Raw genomic sequence first — 24,044 nt, forward strand, 5'->3', positions numbered from 1 at the left:
GACACGTCGCTGCTAGGGCTCCCTGGGAGGTCGGAGAACAATCCCGCGGAGGGCGGAGAGAATCCCCCTCAGCACGAGATTGAAACTATCCCGGGCAGGTTCCGAAACGTACGGACGTCGGACTCTCAAGCAGGTATAAATGGTAACGCACACCAACTACGTAAGGTACGCTCACTACTGGCAAATTACCCCCGACTGTTTTACTCCTTGTGAATTCCACTCACCGGAAGACTAACTTGACCGTCGGAGTGCCCCCGGGGACAACCTCGGGGCTCTCCTGCTAGTCATCCTCTAGACCTCCTCTCGTTTATTTTGCCGGGCTTGGACACGCTTTTCTCATCAGCACGCCGAGCTCATCAGGTCAGTTCGGTCCAGGGAAGCTAGCGCTTCTTCAGTTGGCGCCGTCTGTGGGAACCGAAAGGTACGTGTAGTTGTGTTGATGGCGAAAACGCGTTCCAAGCGCACCATGGAGAACACCGATCCCGGAGCCGGCGAGGGGTCCCGGCGAAAGGAGACCGAGGCGGCTCGGGACGCTGGGGGCTCAGCCCTTTCAGGAGAGTGGAGACAGCAAATCCTCCAGTTCGTAACAGAGAACCTCCCCATGCTGGAGGATATAATTCGACAAGCAAAGGAGGGGGGCGAGGCCGGTGGCGCACAAAGCTCCAAGGCAAAGGGGAAGGAGAGGGAATCACCTCCGGTTCCCTCAGAGGATGAGTCACGGGACCAGCCCCCCAGGAGGAAACGGCCACGGACTCCCCTTCGGCCGCGGGCCTCGGTGGTCGGGGATAGCGAGAGGTACTCTCGCGACCGGTCCGCTAGGGGCCGACCAAGGAATCCCTCATCGTGGAAGCTTGTACGGAACGAGTCTGAACATTCTCCTGCCCGATCTATCAAGAGCCGGCCGCGGGACCCTTCCCAGTGGAAGCCTGTCCGGGACGAGCTTGAGCAGATCCTGCTGCCGCAGTTGTACGAGGACAATTATGTAGCCTCGCCCTTTACCCAGGGGATAGAGGACTACCCGCTGTCCCGGAGATTCAAGATCCCAAACATCGAACTGTATGACGCTTCTACCGACCCGGAAGACCACCTCTCGGTCTTCCTGACACACATGCGTTTGCAAATAGCCCCGGATGAGATCCGCTGCAAGACCTTCCCCATGTTTCTGAGGGAGCCTGGCCCTGCTTCACAGGGGCCACATGGCGGAAATGCCACAAGCTGGGGGGAGGCGTCTCCCAGGCGTGCTCCTCCGCGGAGCCAACCCCCAAGTGGAGAGGACCTCCCGACGTCAACAGGAGAGGGCGCTGTGCTGGAGCTGGCGTGAGCTTCTTCCCGGGCTGGGAAGGCTCGTCCCCTCGGCCCCTCTTCTGCCCTGTCGCCTTCTTTTTGCTGGCGACCTGTTTGGAGGGGAACTGAGATTGGGATGCTTTCTTCTGAGGGGTCGGGCTTCCCCCTGGAGCCGGAGATGCCTCAGGAGCCTTCTTCGCCGCCTCTGGCTGCGCGGTGGGAACGACCCGCTCGGGTGGCGCGCCCAGTAGCTTGGAAAGCTTCCTCACTGCAGGGAACACCACCGGATTAGCAAAAATAGGTTAATAAAAGGGAAAATAAAGCGACAGACTACAAGGGCACAGAAGCGGCATTACAGGTGTCATAGTCGGCCGGGGAAGGCACCACCTCTTCAGGGGACCCGGACAACGTCCCTATCAGCCCGGCCGCAGATATCTGCTCGGTGGAGAACTTGGCCGCATAGAGTTTCACCTTGGAGCTCACCAGCTGGCTGATGGCTTCGGAGTCCAAGTCCTCCGGGTAGGGGTCGGATTCGACCTCCCCGACCTTCCACACATCAGGGGGAAATGTGTGGATTTAACAAAGAAGAAATTCCCCTTCCAGTTCTTCACGGAAGAGGGGACCCCGAAGAGCAGATCCTGGGTGCTCTTCCCACCACGAACTTTGCCAACAGTTCGGCGGGAGAAGTAGTACCACCCAGGAAGGGAGAGTTTGAGGGTGTAAGAGGCTCGGAAAAGAGAAAGAGAATAGGGGATGAAGCAGATTTGGCAATAGATCAGGAACCCAGTAATAATCCTGATCGAGTTGGGGTGGACTTGGGTGATTCTGAGCCCCCAGTAGCTCAGAATCTCGGCTAGGGCCGAAGGAATGGGGAGTCGGAGCCCCGCGACCAGCTGCTCCCTATAGATGGCTACGAAACCAGGGAGAGGTCGACTAGTTTGGTCGCTGGGCCCGGCAGCCCTCGGCTCGAAGGTCGGAGGAATGGAAAAGGACCTAACCAGCTCGGCGAACCCCCCGGGCGAGAGGGTGGTCTCGTGCTGGTCGGGGTGACCGTAGTCGAATTCAGGATCCTCCCCCTGCTCAGAAGCGGGGGTCCCCTCAGAGGATTCCCTATCCTCGCCTGCCCCTCCCTGGGCCCCGCCAGGGGAGTCATGCGGGGACCTGGGGAAGGGAACGGAGGTGGACTGTTGCTCGATGAGGGCGTCGAGCTCGGCCACCTCCTCCAGAAGTCGGGCGGAAGGGGAATGAGCAGATGGAGAGTTCATGATATCAATGGATTCGAGCAGGTCAGGAATGTGGAAGTTGGGATTAGAAGCAGAGGAAGAAGAGAGAGGAGGAGGAGAGGATGAAGATGAAGATGAAGATGAAGATGAGGACGAAGACGAGGAAGAAATGACGATTCTGGGGGCTCTACAATGGGCCGGAATTTGGGATGCAGTGGAGGTAACGCCGGAACGATCCGACAGAAAATGCAGAAGGTGGCACAGGAGGAAAAGAAAGTGCGAAGGAGGAGGAAAAAGGACTTACTGGTGAACGGAATAGGGAAAAGATGGAGGAATCGCCGGAATCTGGACACTGTAGGCCGGAAATCTTGCTGCCGGAATTTCAGGAAGTGAGCAAGTACGCGAGGAGAGGAAAATAGCAAATAGAGTTGGAGAAAATCTGGAAGTCCCTATTTATAGGGAGTGAAATGGGGGGAAACGGCTGCTTAAATTTGAACCATCCCCATGTGAACGCATTTAAGAACGGGACGGAAACCGAGGAGATGCGACAACCGAAAGGACGCGGGCGCAGCTTTTCGGTGACAGCACTGCACCAGAGGTGACTCTGGCAGAGCAGGGCAGCGTTGGCCTCCCACGTGGCAGGAGTATAGATTAGGTCTGCCTGGAAGCCCCACCTAATCTAGAGGGCTAGTGCAGAGGCCCCGTCCTGGGCCCGGACACGTGGCAGCCCAGGGAGGCCAGAGCTGGGCTCGGACCCCAGGCCCATAGGGACCATCTTGGGACACGCCACTGCTAGGGCTCCCTGGGAGGTCGGAGAACAATCCCGCGGAGGGCGGAGAGAATCCCCCTCAGCACGGGATTGAGACTATCCCGGGCAGGTCCCGAAACGTACGGAAGTCGGACTCTCAGGCAGGTATAAATGGTAACGCACACCAACTACGTAAGGTACGCTCACTACTGGCAAATTACCCCCGACTGTTTTACTCCTTGTGAATTCCACTCACCGGAAGACTAACTTGACCGTCGGAGTGCCTCCGGGGATAACCTCGGGGCTCCCCTGCTAGTCATCCTCTAGACCTCCTCTCGTTTATTTTGCAGGGCTTGGACACGCTTTTCTCATCAGCATGCCGAGCTCATCAGGTCAGCTCGGTCCGGGGAAGCTCAGCGCTTCTTCACTGATGAAAGAAATGGTGGAGATTAGTGGATTGTTATCTAATGATGCAGCTCCGAGGAGGAGTTGGGTAAAGAGACTTCAGGGACTTTAATTTGGGAATTGACGGTATAAGGGGCATGTGAGATCATCTTTTTATGTCAAAAATTATTTCTTAACAATGATACTTGCAGCTCTTACGCGTCTCTCAAACCACATTTGATTAGATGATCTTCGTCATATTTTCATAAAAGTTCAAGCGACAAGATGTTGGGACATAGGATTCGTAACTATTGAGGGTTTTTTCTATATGTTAACCACGATGAGTTTTTTTTGTATTTTACCTTTAAAGTTTGAGAATTTTACTTGCCACATTCATATGTTTTCGAAGTTGAAGGAAGGCAATCTACCCCTATCAAGGAGATAAATGGGTTTCTGGCGTTCGACTTAAGTATTTCTCAAACATACATATCCATGAGCTCATTTGTGCTTATAATAGTTGCCTAGGTCTATTAGTTTCTTTTCTTTTTTTTTTCCTTTTCTCCCTCTTTTGGGCAAAGCAAAGCCAATTGCATTGAGAGGAAATAATTTTTTTTCTTCCTTTCAAATAAGCAACTTAAATTTTAGCCATTTGTAAGGGCATAATGAATAGGTGACTCATAACTATTTATACGCGTCCTAACAAGTTTGCAATTGGAGAAATTTTATCTCGTTCTAAACTAATTACTTGACAAGTTTATAGTTAGTTTTAAACAAATAAAAATGCTCCAAAATAAAATTATACAGCTCAATTATTTTATGTTAAATGCAATCCTAATATTATCATAGGGTTTTATTTGTTTATTGGGCATATCATATTGATCAAGGTTCAAATACTTGTTTGGATAGCTATTTTTCGCCGGAAAATTGCGTCATTTTCCGTGATTACATTTCCCTATTACCTTTTTTCCTCACATACATCAAATCGCTACAGTAATTTTTCTACAAAAAATCCTAGAAAATGCAATCCAAACACAAATATATTTGTCCGAACCACCAAAAAATATCTTGATATATTTGGGTTAGATATTTTCTCATCTATTTTCCGGTTGTTACCTCCTAAACCAGATCTAGAGATGGCAATACATCCCAAATCCCAATGGGCTATCCAAACCTAAAGAAACTTTGGGCAAGATGAATATTCTAATTTTAAGATTGGATTTGAAATGGGACTAATCCAATTTATACCCATCAATTGATGGAAATTCTTGGGAAGCTCTCTTCTTTGTGTTTTATGCAACAACTGCAGTTGGTGAAGTTTTCAGAGGATGAGCAATATTTGGAAGCAGAATACAAAAAAGAATAGAATATAAGTGTTTCGTGTAACTTTGGTTCAAAATCCAGTCTAGCTTCTTGTTAGTTTGTTGCCATTGTATGGACAGTAGTATAGTTCTAAATTAGTGTCTTCTTCTACGCTCCAATCTTTTTGCTATTTACCTTTCTATTTTTCTCAATGAGAAGATGAGAGCATCGGTATTAATTTTCATGTGGTTATCTAATCAACATTGAGGTTCACTATTCAGTCTAAAGAATTTTTGATCTATGCTGGAAGTAAATGAATAAACTTTGGCCCTGTTTGGAAAGCAAGTTTTTTATCCAATCTACAAGTTTTTTATCTTCCTCAAAATTTTTAAGCTACACATTTCAAATTACCCAAAAAACACACAAAAAAAATTTCATGTCCACCTTTGTTCTTCATCCTCCCTCACCTCAACCCACCACCACCTCCGCCGCCGGCCAAGACTGGCCGGCCACCTTTTTTTTTTCTCTCTCTTCTCCCTCTCCCCTGCCACCTCTCTCTCCCCCCTCTTCCTCCCCCACCACCCTCCCCCACTCTCTCTATCTGATCTGGTTGCGAGACTAGATCACAGGCGCGATCTAGTTGTGCGACCAGATCGTGCCAGTGGGAAGGGGAAGAGGGAGAGGGAGAGGGAGAGAGAAAAAAGCAAAAAAAAAAAAATGTTGTTGCTGCTATTGGTTCTGGCGAGGTAGGGAGAGGGGGAGGGGGAGAATGGCGGTAGGAAGGGCAAAGATGAAGAAAGGAAAGAAAAGGAAAAGGAAAGAAACAAAAAGAAAAAGAAAGAAACAAAAAGAAAAGAAGAAAAAAGTTTGTCATCTTAAAAATTTTTTTCTACAAATTCTACAGTAAAATTTTAAGCGAACACCGAAACACTCATTTGTCAAACGGGGCTTTGTTGTTGTTACTAAAGATATGTGGAATTAAGCAAGGTCAAATGGTTAGAAATTCTTTTGTCCTCAAATTCTGTTCTTGTTTCTCTTATATATTGCAAGGGAAAGATTAAGATAGTAATTCTAGATTGAGTTTCAAATTAGACCATCTAGTTAACTAGGCAAAATGATTCTACAAATTTGTTGGCCGCTAAGTGAAATAAAATAAGGAAATCGTGTTATTTTTTATTTGTTCAGGCTAAAGCATTTCTTTATAACAATAAATATAGTCTTTTTAAGCTTTTATAGGACTTAGTTTTTCCTTAACTAAATTTAGCAATATTGGAATCAGAGATTAAAAATATATACATAGAAAATAAATCAATAAAATTTCAAAAAAAAAAAGAATTCTAAAAAATATAAATTCACAATAAGACCAAAAGAAATTTAATAAATAAAAATGTTAAAGTTATAAAAAAATAAAAAAGAATTAAAGAAAAAAATACAGGGAATAGATTTAGGTATTATATGGGATCAATCTAAACCCATCCCAAAATGATCTCCCCAAATTAGTTCTAAAATATATATGTATAAGATTGGACCTAAATTCATATTATTCAGTCCCATCTAAAATTCAAGTAGATCCCGTCCATTCCGCTCATTTTGCCATCTCTAATGAGGCCATATCCCTATTTTGACACGTGTAGTTACTGCTATACATTTTACCCTAGTTCCATCTATCACGTAGCTATTTCCTCTATTAAATTAAAAAGTTCCTAATTTCTATTAAGTTATCAAAAACCTTTAACAATCTTTTAACTTTTTCCTTTTTTCCTTTTCGATTCACAACAATATTTTACCCCCTTTTGGATCAAATTATATATTCTCTAAAGCTATCGCAGTGAATACAATTTCTCCATAAAAGAAAGGAAATTAAAAAAAAAAGGAGAGTGAACGCCACACTCTAACAAAGTGAGTTGGACTTCGAACTTCGACGTTCCTTTTGGTCAGTGCTTCCCCACCCAGAACTGCATGGCGGTTCAGTCTGACACTCAGTCACCAGAAAACCCCCAACTGTAAGGTGCAGAAAAACCACCTCATTCATCCTACGCACCCCCGGTCATTATAGCGATTCCGGTGTCTATTTATGGTTCACACCACTCTATCTCATCAACAACCTCCATTTTTGTCCCTTTCCGAAAAACTGCATATCGTTTCCTTTTTCCCATAAAATACAACCCCCTAAACCCAAACCCCTCTCCTCTCTCTCTCTCTCTCTCCAAGCATTTTTCTCTAATATGTAGTGGTCCTCTCTCTCTCTCTCTCTCTCGCTTTCTTTGATTTTTCCTCTTTTTGTTTTTCCATTAATCACATTCTAACCCACAATTTAACAGTCTATATGCGTTACATTATTGTGTTGTAATGGATTTTGGAATCCTATTTGGTCCTGACTCTTTTCCCTTTTTTTATTTTTATTTTTTGGGATTTGGGTTCAGGCTTGATTGCTGATGTTCCTGAGTGGGGACGACAACTGATTGCAAGCTTCAGCATTGTTAGTAAGGATCACTGTGGTTTAACCTCTTTTGCTTGTTCCGATTTTTCTTGATTTTTTTCTGGTTTGAGACTAAGATTTTTCCACAAGGGTTTATTTCGAATTTTTTCCGATTCTGAACAGAAAATGTAGAATAGAAGTGAAGAAAAGACGGAAAACGGGAAATCATACTAATCATTTTTTTTTTTTTGGGGTACAAGTAGTAGTCGTCAAAATTAGTGCTTACTTTTTTTTTTTTTTTTTTTTGCTTTTATTATTTGGGTGAAGAACTTGTTGATGGGAAAGTTATTATGACATGACGGGTCGTATCTGATTGAAATGGGTACCCGTTTTCTACTTTGGGTGGGGCCCATTGGAGAAGATTGTTGTGGATCCCAGGATTAACTTGAACTTCGATGTTGACGTTATTTTGTTTCTCCTTTGAACTTTTCTGCTGGGATTTTTGTGGCATTTGATTTTTTTCTTTTTTAATGTTGTTGAGAAGTTGATACGTATTTGCTTCCAGTGTTGAATAAGTGATGTTGTTGCTGACTGCTGAGAGCCTTTTTTTTTTTTCAGTTTACAGGTCCAGGTAGTTTACAGAGTACATGAAGAATAAAGACCATATTTACAACATTGGCCCCTGGACTCTGTCTCATTGTCCATATTCTCCTCTTGAAATAAATTGACATTTTGGCTTGACTCCTCAACTCTGTATAATGTTGAAAAATTAGGGGAGCTTTGTCTAAATTTTAGGTTTAAATGATTTTACCTAATGTTTAGTGCACATAACTTTTGCCTGGGTCTTGATTTGATTGTGACAGCAACCCTGATAGGACATGTCTTTCACCTTTGAAGTCCAATTTCCCTTCTTAATTTTCCCACTTAATTTGTATTAAGAGGTTCTATATGTGAATGAGTGTATATGGTCGACACATAATGTCTTTTAGTTTAATCCTAGCGAAAGAGAGGGGTGTTATTTTTGGTACAAAGATAACAGTTTGTCATTTTTGGACGTTATTGAAAGTACGCATTTTATAAGTTTTGAAGGCAAAGTTAACTTTATAGTTTTTAGTGTGGTGATTATATTTTCTTAATGTTTCTTTAAGCAATATCCAGAGTTGTTGGCATTTTGAGCTGAGATTAAATTTGATTAAACCAGGTTTCTCAGCTTAATTTCTGGAGCCAGTAAAATTGGGGGAAGACTTGTGTCAATTAATAAGTAGAAAGTAACTGTGACATAAGTTAAAAAAAAAACTACAAAAGCTTTCAAGGATGTGCTGTTATATTAAGCGGAATTGCATGTGTTATTTGAGAACATACTAACTTGAAGTTTTTTTCCTGTTACTGATAATTTTGTTGTTTTTGCTCTGCGCATTCTGGACTAAACTACCTTAGTGCTGGTACTTTAACAATGGACTGTTAAAATCAACTTATAGTTCTAATTGTTCTAAAATTTTGTGTGTTCTGTGTTCCAAATAAAAATCAGGTAACATGAATTGTGAAGAAGAAAACTGTGACTGTGCTTTAACCAACTTGCTTTCAAGTAACAAAACTACTTTCCATTATTTTCATATTTAAATAACTGGAGTATCATGTCCATGTCATGCAGTTATATTGACCTTAGACATCACGGATACATGTAAATTTTGTGCCGGAAATGTGTCTTTTGTGTTAAGTTTCTTTGGCTTCCTAATGTTGTCTACAAATATCTATTGCATCACAGAATAAGCTAGATGATTAAGAAGACAAGGCATAGGAAGCATGGTCAAGAAAGATATAATTTCAAAAGTTAGAGCGATCCTAGTTATGGACACCTTAATGGAAGGGACTACCTCACTATGCCCTTAGTCTTTCCCTTTTTAAGACATGTTTTGGACACATTAACAATATTTGAAGTCACTTTTCTTTTTCTTTTCCTTTGTCCTGGACCTTTGTGTTTGTTTTAATTTTTATCATTTCTCTTAATTAGATATATTGCCGATGCAATTTGTTCTATTACTGATGAAATAAATGAAGACTTTGATTTTCATGCCATCCAAGATCAATTGCTTGACATTAATTGAATTGTATGCGCACGGATTTGGTCTGACTGGTTGTTTTTACTATTGAATATGTTTGAACTAAATTTGGATCCACTTGGATAGGAGATTATTTGGAAAAATTACTGTAGCACTTTTTTGTGATGTGATGTATCTGAGATAAGAAAGATTGTTGGAAATTGTGTTTATGATACAAGTAGAACAAAATTTGGATTTTTTTTTTTTTGGCAAATCTTGCTACCCAAACGGACCCTTTCTTCTTGCTTGCATGTTCCTGCTGCGAAAGAATCTTAGCCTAATCATTGTGCACTAGACTATCTTATCTATCAGGTGATGAAGTGTCTTGGTCGAAAGTTATGTAACATCTTTTAAAATTATTTTAGCTGTGATTTGGGTGATCAATAGAAGTATCTTGGTTGAAAGTCATTTAACATCTTTTATGAGCATTTTAGTTGTGATTTGTTTCACTTTTTGTTTCTCAACTATTTATTCAAGACTTAAGTGCCACACAACTACTTTGACAGTTCTTACGTATGCCGAACTTTCTGGAGTTAAAAGAGGAAGAGGCTCTTGAATTTAGTTGGGGTCACAAAAGGTGTCTTGGTGGCACTTACAATGGTGTCCAGTTTTATGATTCATTCACTTATGATGGCATCGAGTACTCTCTTTATGATTGTGTCTACATGTGGGCTGATGATCAACGTGAACCTTACATTGGTAAGCTTGTTAAAATATGGGAGACGGCAAGCCACAAAAAGAAAGTGAAAGTTGTGTGGTTTTTCCGTCCCATTGAGATAGCACATTGGTTAGGAGATATCAAGCCACTCAAGACTGAGATATTCTTAGCTACTGGGGAGGGAAAAGGCCTTTTCAATCTCAATCCTTTGGTAAGTACTTTTGTTGCTTCCTTTTGTTATCTATTTGATTTATATTGTCATATGATGCAATGCTTTGTCAACAATTAGAACGCCATCCTTGAAGGATTGCCTTTTTGTTTTAGAAAACTTTTGTCATATGATGCAATGCCTTGTCAACAATGAAATGTCATCCTTGAAGGATTTTTTGTTCTTTTGCATTTACTTGCAGTGTAAAGTTAGGCATCAAAATGCATTGATCAGTAATTTAAGCTGTATATAATGGGGTTAATTGATTTAGTGGAGGATCCACTTAATATTGGATTTAAATTGTTATTCTGTTCGAATAACAAAAGAATTAAAGCAGGTTTTGAATCACTTGTTTTAAAACCACTGTAGACTGGCAAATACAGCTTCTGATTAGTAATCTGAAGGATGATTATTGTTAAAATCAATTATTGATAACGAGATGTAAGCCAAATATGGCTGCTGAAGCCTTTATGCTTGTCATGGAGGATTTGGAATCCATAATGAATCAAACCATTGAATTTTTTGGCACCATCAATTTGAAACTTTTTTTTTTTTTTTCAAATTTTTTGAACTATGTTCAAGTAATTGGTGACAAAATCTTCCGTGCTGAAAGATGTCATGCCAACAATATTGGATGCTACATAAAGAAATCTGTGAATCAACTTAAAAGGTTCAAGTGGAAGTTAGTATATCATTGATAGAAAATGCTGGAGTTGACAAATCGAGACCATAATCGCAAGAGTTCTAATGAAATTTCCCTCTGTATACACTGACATATCTTGGTGGATTGTTTATATACCACTTGAGAGAAAGGAGTCTAGGAGTGATAAAAGTTGCTGCTTTCATCTAACTCTTTGGCATCTCATGAAATATGAATGAGCAACTCGGACTTGTGCTCCCTGTTATTCATCAGTAACTGTCTATTGTTGCTAACCATGACTTTTTTAAAAAAATTAGAACACATGAGATGCTCTTCATAAGTGATTTGGTTAAACTGGGAGGCTTTGGCTGGCAAACTTGAAGCTTTTGGTTTCATGCCAGGAGAGATGTTTTGCTTCTTTTCTCTGGTGTAGAAGTATAGGTTGCTCTAAGATATTATGAAATCCTACTTCAATGCAAATAGTCAATGCTTACTTGTCTTTTCTTTGTTTTGAAAAATTTACTTTTCTGATTATCAGAAATTGCTTTCTCCAGTCGAAACTTTTCTGTAGTGACCATAATTTTATCAGAATGTCATTGTCTCAGACTCTTAAGAAGGATCATTTTGCTTGAGCTATTCTTCATCTAAAGTTATGGCATAATTGAATCCTTTACTTCAGGAAGCAATTTCTGGGAAGTGCAAAGTTGTTTGTGTGTCAAAAGACCCAAGAAATGCTCAACCAACGGAAGACGATTTGAGGAATGCTGATTACATATTTTACCGTACTTTCGACGTGGGAAGCTGCAAGGTGTCGACTGCTTTTGCTGACCAAGTTGCTGGCATTGAAGGTTACAATAATTCCTAGTGTTGTTTAGTTTCTGGTCGTTTAAATTGTTTGCATCTAGCATTATGTGCACTTTTGCATGGCCTGTTATTTTCTTTTTTTTTTTTTTCCTTTTTGCCCTTTATTTGTTTAACATGAACTTTGTTTTCTTGAGATTTCTATAGCAGTGCCATCTGCATTTAGCAAGCCCAGAGCTATGCTATTTGATTATTGTAGTTCTTTTGCATGATCCCTTGACTTGATGGGATTATCGGTATCTTTGTTTTCTCTCTTTTCGTGTGTCTTATACTTTGAGAATCTTGCTATTTGATTAATAACTCAGGAAGAGTGTTGTCATCATCTACTTGAGTTATCATCAAACATTTTAACTAATTGAGTTGCTATAAATTTTCCTAGTATCTACATGTCTTTCTGGTTGTTTCCATATAAATTTGTATCGGTAGAAATAATTCTGGCGCTCAAAATCTTTTGACTTATTGTAATAACCCTGCAGTGAAGCATTACTTCAATTCAAGAAAGGTTCAAAAGTCAATCCTTGATACTGAAAACGTAGCAAATTTTCCTGTGAAGGATGGGACACCTGCTAGAGTTAAAATGAAGTTTTCAGATACTTCTGCATCTACTGATGTGCCTGAGATTCAGGCACAGAAGAGGAGGAAAGTTGAAGGCTCTTTAGGTAGCTGTCCTAGAGTTTTTTTTTTTTTTTTACTCTTCCCTGTCTATTAAATGAATTATGGGCCTAGAATGGACACCTAGTATCATGTTGAAGTCGTATGATCCAAAGATGAAGCTACAGGTGCTGAAAATCTACACTGATCATCAGGGTACAAGGAAAAATTGGATGTCAAGGATCCTTTCGGGAAGAATATAAGTATGTCGAAAGGAGTTAATACCAATGACAAAGCTAGCAAGGACCCTCACCAACTTGGACAAAACAAAGGCATGAAGAGCGATAGCCAAGTTATGGAAGTAACAAGCAGGCTGGATACGGTAAACACTTGCCTAAAAGGGACTATAATCTCCTAAGCTTGTGTAGTAAAGAAACTAATCTTATCTCCATGTTGTGATTCACAGAAGTTATCTAAATTCGTAACTTTTCTTGCTTTAGTTGATTGACATTTCTCATTATCCTCATACCTCATGTGACTTTCATAAATATTTTAATGTTTTGATTTTTTTTTCCTGTTAGAAGGTTTTGATCTAAAGATTGAAATAGAGAGAACTTGACATCTAAAGACTGAATTCCACATGTATATGTAGAATATAATGTGGTGCGGGCTAAGCACATTGGGTTCTCTGCCATGGCACCATCCATATTTAGCTTAACCCAATTAAGTTTGGGGGCATCTAGTTTTTGAAAATGTGCTGATTGAGAATTTGAGATGCTAAGTGCCAAGCTTACATCGATCTGTAGGTTCTGTAGAAAATGGTTTATACATGATATCACATTTAGGTTAAACTTTTCTTAATTTGAGTGGAGTGGGATATTTGTGATATATTGCTAGTGAAATAGTGAAGAAAAAGGAGTTTCTTTTTTACTACTACTTTTATAATGTTGCACCTCTCTGAGTAGCTATGAAGCCTAAAATAAATCAAATGTCTTATGAAGTTGATTTTTTAGTTTGTTTTATCTTATTTATTTGTAGGGTATCAGTTAGACAAGCACTGGCATTATATATATCCTCAGCATTATGTTTTATGTTTCAGAATTCAAATTTATAGAACCAACAGGCAGATCACCTTATCTTACATAGATTTTTTAAACTACCCTTTCTTTAACTCTAATAGTCGATTTTTGAATGCATTGTACACAAGTGGATTGTAGTATTTCACTGTTTGTCATCAGGGAAAGTGTTCAGCATTTTGAATAATCTAGATTTATTTTTGTACCACACAAAAAGGCAATAGGTGTCAGGTACTCTCTGGATAGTAATGTGCTCCTAAACAGTGTAGAAAGTAAGTTCAGGTCTAATTTGTATTCAATAGAAAGGCATGGTACATACATAATACTCTGAAGCAAATGGATGTTAAGTTATTTTTACTAGGTAAGCTGAAAGAAATTGATTTATTAACTCACAAAATCTTGCATGAAAGTTTTTCATCAAATTTAGGATGGAAAAACTTTGAGGCCATATTTATTTTTTTGGTTTTTCCTATCTACATGTCGAGATTGGATTTTAAATGTACTAGCTACTTAGAAACAATGTTTAGGTAGGAAGCTGCATCCTGATCTTCAAAAATCTTAGTGGATCAGGGGTTACAACATGGAAGGGTGATCAGCAAGGTAGGAAGTTCTTGTTTTCATGAGAGTTTAGGTATTTTTGTTTACTAATTTTCGTACAATTAGAAAGGAAAAAAAATAAAAAGATAAGTAATAAATTTGCTCATGCTCCATATGGCTTTTTTTTTTCCTTGGAATATTTCAGAACTCCAAAGAAATTTTCCATTAAAATGAGATGTTGAAAGAAAGATTTAGTGTGACCATCAACAGGGACCTATACAGCTTGGAATTGTTAGATTGACCACTTTTCTACCTGAACTAGAGGCCAAGACCATTGGATCCACGTGAGGAATGGACTAAAGAGACGCACTGGAACTTATCAAATTTGAAGATGCTGATAGGGTAATGGTTAGGGCTGCAGTCCTGACCTTCAAAGTTGCAGTCTTAGATAATAATGCATCTGGGATTGATTAATGATGGTAGACTATAATGTTATTGCAGATTTGAATTTGATGATCTTGTGCTCCTGCCCTTGGATAAATGAAAAATATAAAAGTGATTTGTTCACCTCTAGATTACAAGACCACCAGGCAGGAGGAGTAGGATTTGTAAATGGAAGTACAAATCGTCCTTTCTGTGTGCTTGTTGGCAAACTTGACTTCTTACTATGGGACAACTATGCACAAAAACATGTTACATCAATGTGATTGATATTTGGATATTATAGTTATACATTCAGATTTGTTACTGGTCATGCGTGCCCAAAATATCTTTAAACATGTTTGTATAGAACTATATCAACTTTGTTCTATAGCAGTATTTATGATGTAGATTAGTCTTTGCCCTACCTTTATTTATTTGGTGAGTGCATAAAGGCTTCTTGAAATGGGGGTTGGGGTTTAAAGATGTGAACTTAGAACTTTCTTTGCTTTTTATGTTTTTTTCCTTGCTCCTGTTTTCCTTGGTTGATTTGAGCTGATTACAGGCATCTTTTCCATCTATAGACAAATCTTGTTAATTATAATAAGGTGGGATGCTTGGGAATGATACATCTATTTCGTGCTTGCAGGATTCAAGCAAATGGTTCAAGATCCAAGTGAGTACCTTTTGCCATTTATGGCTATAAGTGTCTTTGTTGTAAGGGACAAAATAAGTTATGTTTGAGATTATTTCATTTGAAAGTCGGTATTACCTGTTCAAGTTTCCGAGGAGATGATAGTTTGAAAAATTGTGAAAAAGCAATAAATTGGCAAGGTATGCCACTCCTTAATTGTTTATGTAATCTTTTGCCGCCAATTTTCATGTGAACAATTGCATCCTCTACCAAAGTGAGGGATAATATTCCTCATTCATTTTCTGATCTTTGGTATTCAATGTCAATGCGATTCATTTCCTACTCTACAGGAAATGCAGTTGTGTATACACACATTCTCATTCTCTCTCCAACATGCTTATGCAGAATATGAAGCGCCTTTTTACTACACAAAATCTTTTGTCGCACTGTCTCTGTCTCTGTCTCTCTCTGTCTATATATATATATATATCCCCTGCAGATGCTTAAGCAGACACCTCCTCTGCCAATGACTGTGTGCCTAATTCTTTTCTCATCTCTATGTGCTAGATTGGATGTAAGTTTTGCTTGAGTTGTAATTGGAAGTTCTAAATTTTTCTTATTCTGCCGAACCTTGTTTTTCAATTTCTGTGTTTTCCTATTTTGTGATGTGCAAAATGATAGTTTGACACTCCTATTTATCCCTAAATTGACTCTATTTTATGTCCTTCATGCAGTTAGTTTCTGCATAAATTTAATATCCAATCTTGTTTTAGATCCTTTGGAATTGTACTTATTCCTTGCCTTCAGATCTCATAGTTTATTTCCTAAGATGCTGGCTCTTTTCTTTTCAAAATAATTTTTTCATAGCAAGAGATGCTTGCATGTTTAGAGGATTTGCTATTGTGATGAGAAAATTCTATCTACATTATTTATTGCCGATTGTATTATAGCATTTATCTGTTTCAACCCCATCTTTTTCAGTCTTGGGATGACAGAATGAATGCAGCTCATGAGAAGGGCACACTTGTCTTATTTGAGAATCTGGACCCATCCTATACGTCCACAGAAGTCGAGGTATAATTCTTTTAAGATCATTGAACATGCATTATATAATTTCTATCATTTCGGCAGCTTAACCGAGAACTTATAAGCTTTTAACTGTAATTATTGACTAGTCAAATCACTGTCTTCCAGGATATTGTGTTTCATGTATTCAACCAACAAGTTAGTGCAAAGATGATACAACACAGCCCATTTTCCAGACCAAATTATGGTATGACATATTATCATTTTTAATTTTGGAAAATTCACTTGTTACTAAAGCATAATTTGAGTGCTTATGACGTGCTCTTTTTTTTTCATGGTTAATGGACTAACAGGACAAGCATTTGTCATATTCAAAACAAGAGATGCTGCAGATGTTGTCATCTCTCAGCTAAAAAGGAGATGTCTTATGTTGGGTGATCGAAGGTTATTGTTTCCCTTCCACTAGTTAACAATTTCTGCATTGGGTTGACAATATTATTTCCTGTTTCTGTCATATTTCTATCATCACCTTTTGTACGATATTTATTCTGCTCTCAAAACAGATTTAGTTATGTGGACTTTAAAAGAATGAAGAGGTACCATAGTTATTAATCACAGAAGTGGAATTAAAAATAGACTAGACTGCCATGGGTTATTACTCACAAAAGTGGAATTGAAAATATCAAACACTTAAAGATGGATCTGATTTTCTGATACTTCACTGGGAGATTAAGATTTTCTTTAATTTCAAAGGATTTTAGTTTTGGTGATTCAGTTTTTGCTTGTTGCTATAGACCTGTTGTGGGTTGTCGAGCAAAACCGACAGATCCTCGTAATCCACCAAAGTTTTTTGGCCATATTTCTATTCCCAAACTTCGGCTACAGAAGCAGCATGAAGATATGGTAATTCGATTCTTTGTCAATTCTCAAATTCTCAGAGATATATATATTTGTGTGCCATGTACTGACCTTTTGCACGATACCACCTCCCCAATTCTGGCTCTCTTTCTTGGTGCTCAAAGAGAAATGCAGTTTCAACACCACATTACTCTCAGAGCAATACCGTTGAATTTGATATGGCCATGGAATGGTGTTCACTCTATGGACGATCAAAACTATGGTGGGAAGCTTTGCATCAGGTGCAACTAACTTCTCTGAAAATTTTTCTTATTGTTTGTAGCTTTATGTTAGTAGTCTGCACCATTTACCATTATTAGTGCCTCTGCATTATCTTCAATTGAAGGTGAATCTTTCTTATTTCCAGGAACAAGCAAAGGAGACTGAAGCTCTAAGAAACGAGATCAAGATTCATTGTGACGACCCCACTTCTCCCAAGGGCGAACCCAAGGGTATCGGCGGGCCGCCTGCCTAGCTCGCGCCAGGACTCAAACCTTAAAGCGATAAAAACCAAAAAATCCAAAAGAGTACCTTACATACTATATACAAATCCCAAAAAGGTTATAATTACATTCTCCAAAAGTACCTGCTCAAACTATTACACCCTTATAATTACAACCAAAACTAAAAGGTAGACCCTAAGGAGGGTCCTTATACAAACCACCACAATAAAAACAAACATCCTAATTGTCCAACTATGACAAACCAATACTAGTGTAAGTGCCCATAAGTCCCCGCGTCGGCCCCTGCTAAGGAAAACAAAAGGAACGGGGTAAGCTATATGCTTAGTAAGTAAACAGGGGCAAAAGCGTAAATGTCACGTAACCACAGTTACTCAATAAGAGTAAAGCAAAAGCAGAAAAGTAACATCACATAATAAGGATACAGGTGGCTCCAAAGCCAAGTCGTTGCCATGCGTGACCTCCTGTCGACACTCCGTCGACTATACATAAGGTCCGTAGAACTCCACTTGTACACCCACCGAACACCTTATCACCCTCACTGGCCAGTCACCTCACAAACTTGCCCAGGCGAACGAAATCACAAACTTGAGCTTGAGTCACAAGCTCGGGTCACAAAATTGGTTCACATACTCAGCGAACCGGGTTCACAAACTTGGTGACCTCAAACCAAGTTGGACTGACTTCGACCAAGCCCTAACCGGCTCGAATAGTCCATCTAGGTATTGAGTTCAACCTCAAACTCACAAAATTCACAAAATTATTCAAAAGTCACCCTGAGCCACCAGCTCAAGGGTTTTAGTTCCAAAATTGCTCATATACATAAGCCATGTACAAATATGTGTGCAAATTAGGGTTTAGAGCGAGTGCGATAAAGTACACCCTCGTCTAAGTACCCTCTTCATACATATCGAAACACATAAGAAACTAACATACAAAAGCGGCCTGAATACTTACTCCAAATACAAAAGTAGTACAAAAGCGGAAATCACTTCGTTGGTTGGCTAGTAGTGGGCCCCACCGGCTCCGCCTAGTTCACCACCGTCTGAAATCGAAGATTGTGTCACAATATATCACAAACAGCTACTCACACGTAAAACAAGCAAAACGGCAAAATTGGCACGCGCAAGTGCGAAAACGGCAAAAAGGGGCACACGCGCACGCGCGGAACGGCAAACGGGACGGTCAAATCGGCCATCTTAAACCGTTTTGGTCGAAAGTTAGGCTAGGAGTGTCGGATCAAGGTGAGCGAGATACCGTTTCGAAGCTAAGAGGAAGGGCTACAATTCTCATGAAGACATCTCAATCCAGATCTCAATAGGTATAGGTCAAAAAGGCACGAAATAGTGCCAGCTGTTTCATGGCAAGTTACCAAACATGCCCTGTTTGCAAGGCCGTAACTCACGGCTCAGAAATCGAAATCAAGAAATTCCAAAGGCGTTAGAAAGCTGAGACATAAGGCTAAAATTTTGATGTTTTGGCCAAGACCTGAATCCACTCAGAACAGAACGAAAATCGAGTGTCAACGTACCCGTCAGAACTGTCCACGACTAACAAACCAACTAACAACTAATGACTCGATAATGATCAAAACCAACTAACAACTCATACGACTAACAATGCTAACATTCCTAGTGCTCGGCCCAAGTAGCTAAGGCCGCGCTTGATGCTTCCTTGACTTGGATCAATGTGTAGATGCCTTGATTAGCAACTTCCAAGCCTTCAATGTTCCTATGGAAGCCTTGAGTCAAGGCCGCCATCCGTGCACACATCAGTCCCCTCCACTTGAGAAGGATTTGTCCTCAAATCTGGATGGAAGTGAATGATACTAGCAAGAGTTGGAGTACGAAACCTCAAATCTAATGCCACCACATATTGGCCCTCTTAGATTGAATGATACTTGCATACGTCATGATTATTATAATGCGGTGCACATGTCTCTTGGTCAGTTTGAAAATGCTCACAGCCAGCCAAGAAAAACTCATGGCTTTACTCCAATGACTCCTCGAAGATAACGCATATAGCTTCGGTTACATCTTTTTGGATCCTCCAAAATGCAACTGATATAATGAAGAACACTTTGAACACGTTCAACTGCATTAGACTGATCATCACTTGGAACACTTGTTGCAAAAGGGTAAGAAGGCATAGGACAAGATTCAACCGCAAGAACCCCCATTGAAACTCCATTACTCCTCCCAACAAGCAAAACAGACTCATGGGTGAAGTTAAATACCAATGGATCGTAAAGGGATACAACACTTAAGAGGCAAACTTCATGAAGATTCTGATATTCACCAATGGAGTTAGGGATGGAGCATGCCATGATCAACTCATTCTCTCCTTGCTTAACCTGCGACAAAGCAACTACTCCCGAAGGCAATGCCCTATCGAGTTCATCAACATTCAAGAGTACATGTTTGCAAATCATGAGTAATACAGGCTTATCAGAATTCACACATTTCCTAACTTCCTTAGCCTTGATTATCACGTTTTGCTTCCTAGTGCTTGATTTAATCAGTGTATGACCCTTGGCCGAATGCTCATTTGTGGAAGTGGAGCAATTTCCAGATTCGGCCGTCTTTTGTTTCCTCTTTTGTCGGTCTAAGTCACATTCTCGTTCCATTGTGCAAGAGAGTGTACTTATTAGATCTACCATCAAAAGTGACATGCTTATCAAATTGCCAGGGTCTTCCTAAAATTACATGGGTAGCATGCATGGGGACAACATCACAAACAACTTCGTCAATGTAGTTGCCAATGGAGAAAGGAAGACGTACCTGTTTGTAGACACGTACTTCACCATCTTCGCTTAGCCATTGTAGTCGGTACGGGTGTGGATGTCTAGTCGTTGGAAGTCCCAAGCTCTCTACCATGGGCAAACTTGCTACATTGGTGCAACTACTACCATCAATGATGAGACTGCACACTTTGTCACTTCCAACTCCCGAAAGAACAATTCGGTTGGAAACCTTTTGTACGGTTGGAAGGTAGGCTATTAAAGACCCACCCACGTTAGCCTTAACTTGCAAGCACAAGGTCAAGCTCGGATTTTCTGTTCAAACACACCCAAGGCAGTTTCGGATGTTTGTTCAAGACAATAGCAACTAGATGGAATCTCAACAACGTGACGCAATCAACCCTCCTCAGGCTCCCCCCCAATGGGTTACCCAAGATATTCCCTAGATAGAAGCAAAGACTCCAAGAAAGCCTTTCACCAATGCTCGAGAGTACAAGAAATTGTTCGCTAGACGGACGAAACAAATTTCCAAGAATCAAGAGGTTCAAGAACTTCAAGAAGTAGTAGTGGACCGAAACTTTTGAAATTTTTTTTTCCTTTTTGTAGTCTTGGATACAAGATGTAATCCGTGATTGATTTTGGCAATAAACTTCGGACTTTCTTTCTTGTTTTTCGTTTCTTTTTTTTTTTTTTGACTTATACGAACAACACAACACAAGCTTGGCCGATTGGACTATTTTCCGGATTTGGTTCAGCCAATTCACACGCACAAGGAATCTTCAAGAACTTCAAGATCCTTCAAGAACTTTCAAGGAAGTTATCAAGAACTTCAAGAATTTCAAGATTGTGGTCGAGAAACTCAAGATTCTTGTAGGTTCTCTCAAGATTCACAAATACCAACAAGTTTCACCACAATTCAGATTTGAAAAACCAAGTAAACAAGTTGGATAACTCAAAACAATGATACCAGAAATTATGGACAGCAATAGACAAGCCAACGATGGAACACAAGACAGAATTTCAAGGCACTATGGACGGAACTAGAAGACGCACTTGGACAGATTTGTGGACACAATTATGGGGAGATTCAAGACAACGAACCAACACAAGAACGGACAGAATATTGACGACTCGCGACAGGGTACAAACACGGACAGAAATTCGGCGCAACAAGGGAATAAACTCGGACAGATTTGACACATAAGTAAAATCCAACTACGGCCCGATTGCAAAACACAATGATTGAACACAAAACGGACAGAAATTGACGACGCCAATGGCAAAACAACTTCGGACAGATTTGTGAACAACGAAGAAACAACTAGCGATGCAACAAACAAACAAGACAGCGGAAAAATAGGAACCCTAAAACGAACTAGACAAGAACAAGTAAGAGGATATAACGACTTGATACCTCAACCAGCTCTGAAGCCAACTGATACGTTCCTCGGTCAACTCGTTCCGAGACACGTAGCACGATTGCCCAAGGACCTAGAGGGATACTCAACCGTTTGGATTACGGAACCTAGAACCAAGAGGGACGACTCAACTCGATTCAAGGCGGTAGAACGGCGACTCCAATTGAGGTGGTTACTCAAGTAGATAGGCCGGATGAACAACCAAGGACGTCACGCGTGATTGCTCAAATAACCCTTGCCAAGCAAGTAGGAATGTACTCTCGAAATTGTAAGAGAACAAATTGAAATTTTATTATCAAAAGTGTCTAACCTTTGCTGGTACAAAAGGCGCCTTTTTATAGGCTAGAAACCTTTGTGGTCAAGGATTGGCGGCCCACCAACCTAAACTAGAAAAGGAGCTCGATCCACTCTTGAACATGAGTGGGCCGATTGTTTGACTCCAATAACTAATAAACTATTAATTAAAACACGACTAACAAACCAACTAACAACTAATGACTCGATAATGATCAAAACCAACTAACAACTCATACGACTAACAATGCTAACATTCCTAGTGCTCGGCCCAAGTAGCTAAGGCCGCGCTTGATGCTTCCTTGACTTGGATCAATGTGTAGATGCCTTGATTAGCAACTTCCAAGCCTTCAATGTTCCTATGGAAGCCTTGAGTCAAGGCCGCCATCCGTGCACACATCAGTCCCCTCCACTTGAGAAGGATTTGTCCTCAAATCTGGATGGAAATGAATGATACTAGCAAGAGTTGGAGTACGAAACCTCAAATCTAATGCCACCACATATTGGCCCTCTTAGATTGAATGATACTTGCATACGTCATGATTATTATAATGCGGTGCACATGTCTCTTGGTCAGTTTGAAAATGCTCACAGCCAGCCAAGAAAAACTCATGGCTTTACTCCAATGACTCCTCGAAGATAACGCATATAGCTTCGGTTACATCTTTTTGGATCCTCCAAAATGCAACTGATATAATGAAGAACACTTTGAACACGTTCAACTGCATTAGACTGATCATCACTTGGAACACTTGTTGCAAAAGGGTAAGAAGGCATAGGACAAGATTCAACCGCAAGAACCCCCATTGAAACTCCATTACTCCTCCCAACAAGCAAAACAGACTCATGGGTGAAGTTAAATACCAATGGATCGTAAAGGGATACAACACTTAAGAGGCAAACTTCATGAAGATTCTGATATTCACCAATGGAGTTAGGGATGGAGCATGCCATGATCAACTCATTCTCTCCTTGCTTAACCTGCGACAAAGCAACTACTCCCGAAGGCAATGCCCTATCGAGTTCATCAACATTCAAGAGTACATGTTTGCAAATCATGAGTAATACAGGCTTATCAGAATTCACACATTTCCTAACTTCCTTAGCCTTGATTATCACGTTTTGCTTCCTAGTGCTTGATTTAATCAGTGTATGACCCTTGGCCGAATGCTCATTTGTGGAAGTGGAGCAATTTCCAGATTCGGCCGTCTTTTGTTTCCTCTTTTGTCGGTCTAAGTCACATTCTCGTTCCATTGTGCAAGAGAGTGTACTTATTAGATCTACCATCAAAAGTGACATGCTTATCAAATTGCCAGGGTCTTCCTAAAATTACATGGGTAGCATGCATGGGGACAACATCACAAACAACTTCGTCAATGTAGTTGCCAATGGAGAAAGGAAGACGTACCTGTTTGTAGACACGTACTTCACCATCTTCGCTTAGCCATTGTAGTCGGTACGGGTGTGGATGTCTAGTCGTTGGAAGTCCCAAGCTCTCTACCATGGGCAAACTTGCTACATTGGTGCAACTACTACCATCAATGATGAGACTGCACACTTTGTCACTTCCAACTCCCGAAAGAACAATTCGGTTGGAAACCTTTTGTACGGTTGGAAGGTAGGCTATTAAAGACCCACCCACGTTAGCCTTAACTTGCAAGCACAAGGTCAAGCTCGGATTTTCTGTTCAAACACACCCAAGGCAGTTTCGGATGTTTGTTCAAGACAATAGCAACTAGATGGAATCTCAACAACGTGACGCAATCAACCCTCCTCAGGCTCCCCCCCAATGGGTTACCCAAGATATTCCCTAGATAGAAGCAAAGACTCCAAGAAAGCCTTTCACCAATGCTCGAGAGTACAAGAAATTGTTCGCTAGACGGACGAAACAAATTTCCAAGAATCAAGAGGTTCAAGAACTTCAAGAAGTAGTAGTGGACCGAAACTTTTGAAATTTTTTTTTCCTTTTTGTAGTCTTGGATACAAGATGTAATCCGTGATTGATTTTGGCAATAAACTTCGGACTTTCTTTCTTGTTTTTCGTTTCTTTTTTTTTTTTTTGACTTATACGAACAACACAACACAAGCTTGGCCGATTGGACTATTTTCCGGATTTGGTTCAGCCAA

General features: G+C 40.4%; 1 protein-coding gene across 1 annotated transcript; it reads left to right on the forward strand.

Moving 5' to 3' along the window:
- The first annotated feature begins 7,154 nt into the window (after window positions 1-7,154).
- LOC140036332 (protein ANTI-SILENCING 1-like) lies at window positions 7,155-17,479 on the forward strand. The gene is made up of 13 exons (XM_072077697.1): window positions 7,155-7,171; window positions 7,362-7,417; window positions 9,963-10,325; window positions 11,642-11,810; window positions 12,300-12,482; window positions 12,630-12,796; window positions 15,097-15,123; window positions 16,063-16,155; window positions 16,276-16,354; window positions 16,461-16,551; window positions 16,902-17,010; window positions 17,130-17,246; window positions 17,372-17,479. The coding sequence occupies exons 3-13, from the start codon at window positions 9,972-9,974 to the stop codon at window positions 17,477-17,479; spliced, it is 1,497 nt and encodes a 498-aa protein (XP_071933798.1). The 5' UTR covers window positions 7,155-7,171; window positions 7,362-7,417; window positions 9,963-9,971.
- Window positions 17,480-24,044: the final 6,565 nt, after the last annotated feature.

The sequence above is a fragment of the Coffea arabica genome, chromosome 2e, assembly GCF_036785885.1.
Source record: "Coffea arabica cultivar ET-39 chromosome 2e, Coffea Arabica ET-39 HiFi, whole genome shotgun sequence".
NCBI classification, from domain to species: domain Eukaryota; kingdom Viridiplantae; phylum Streptophyta; class Magnoliopsida; order Gentianales; family Rubiaceae; genus Coffea; species Coffea arabica.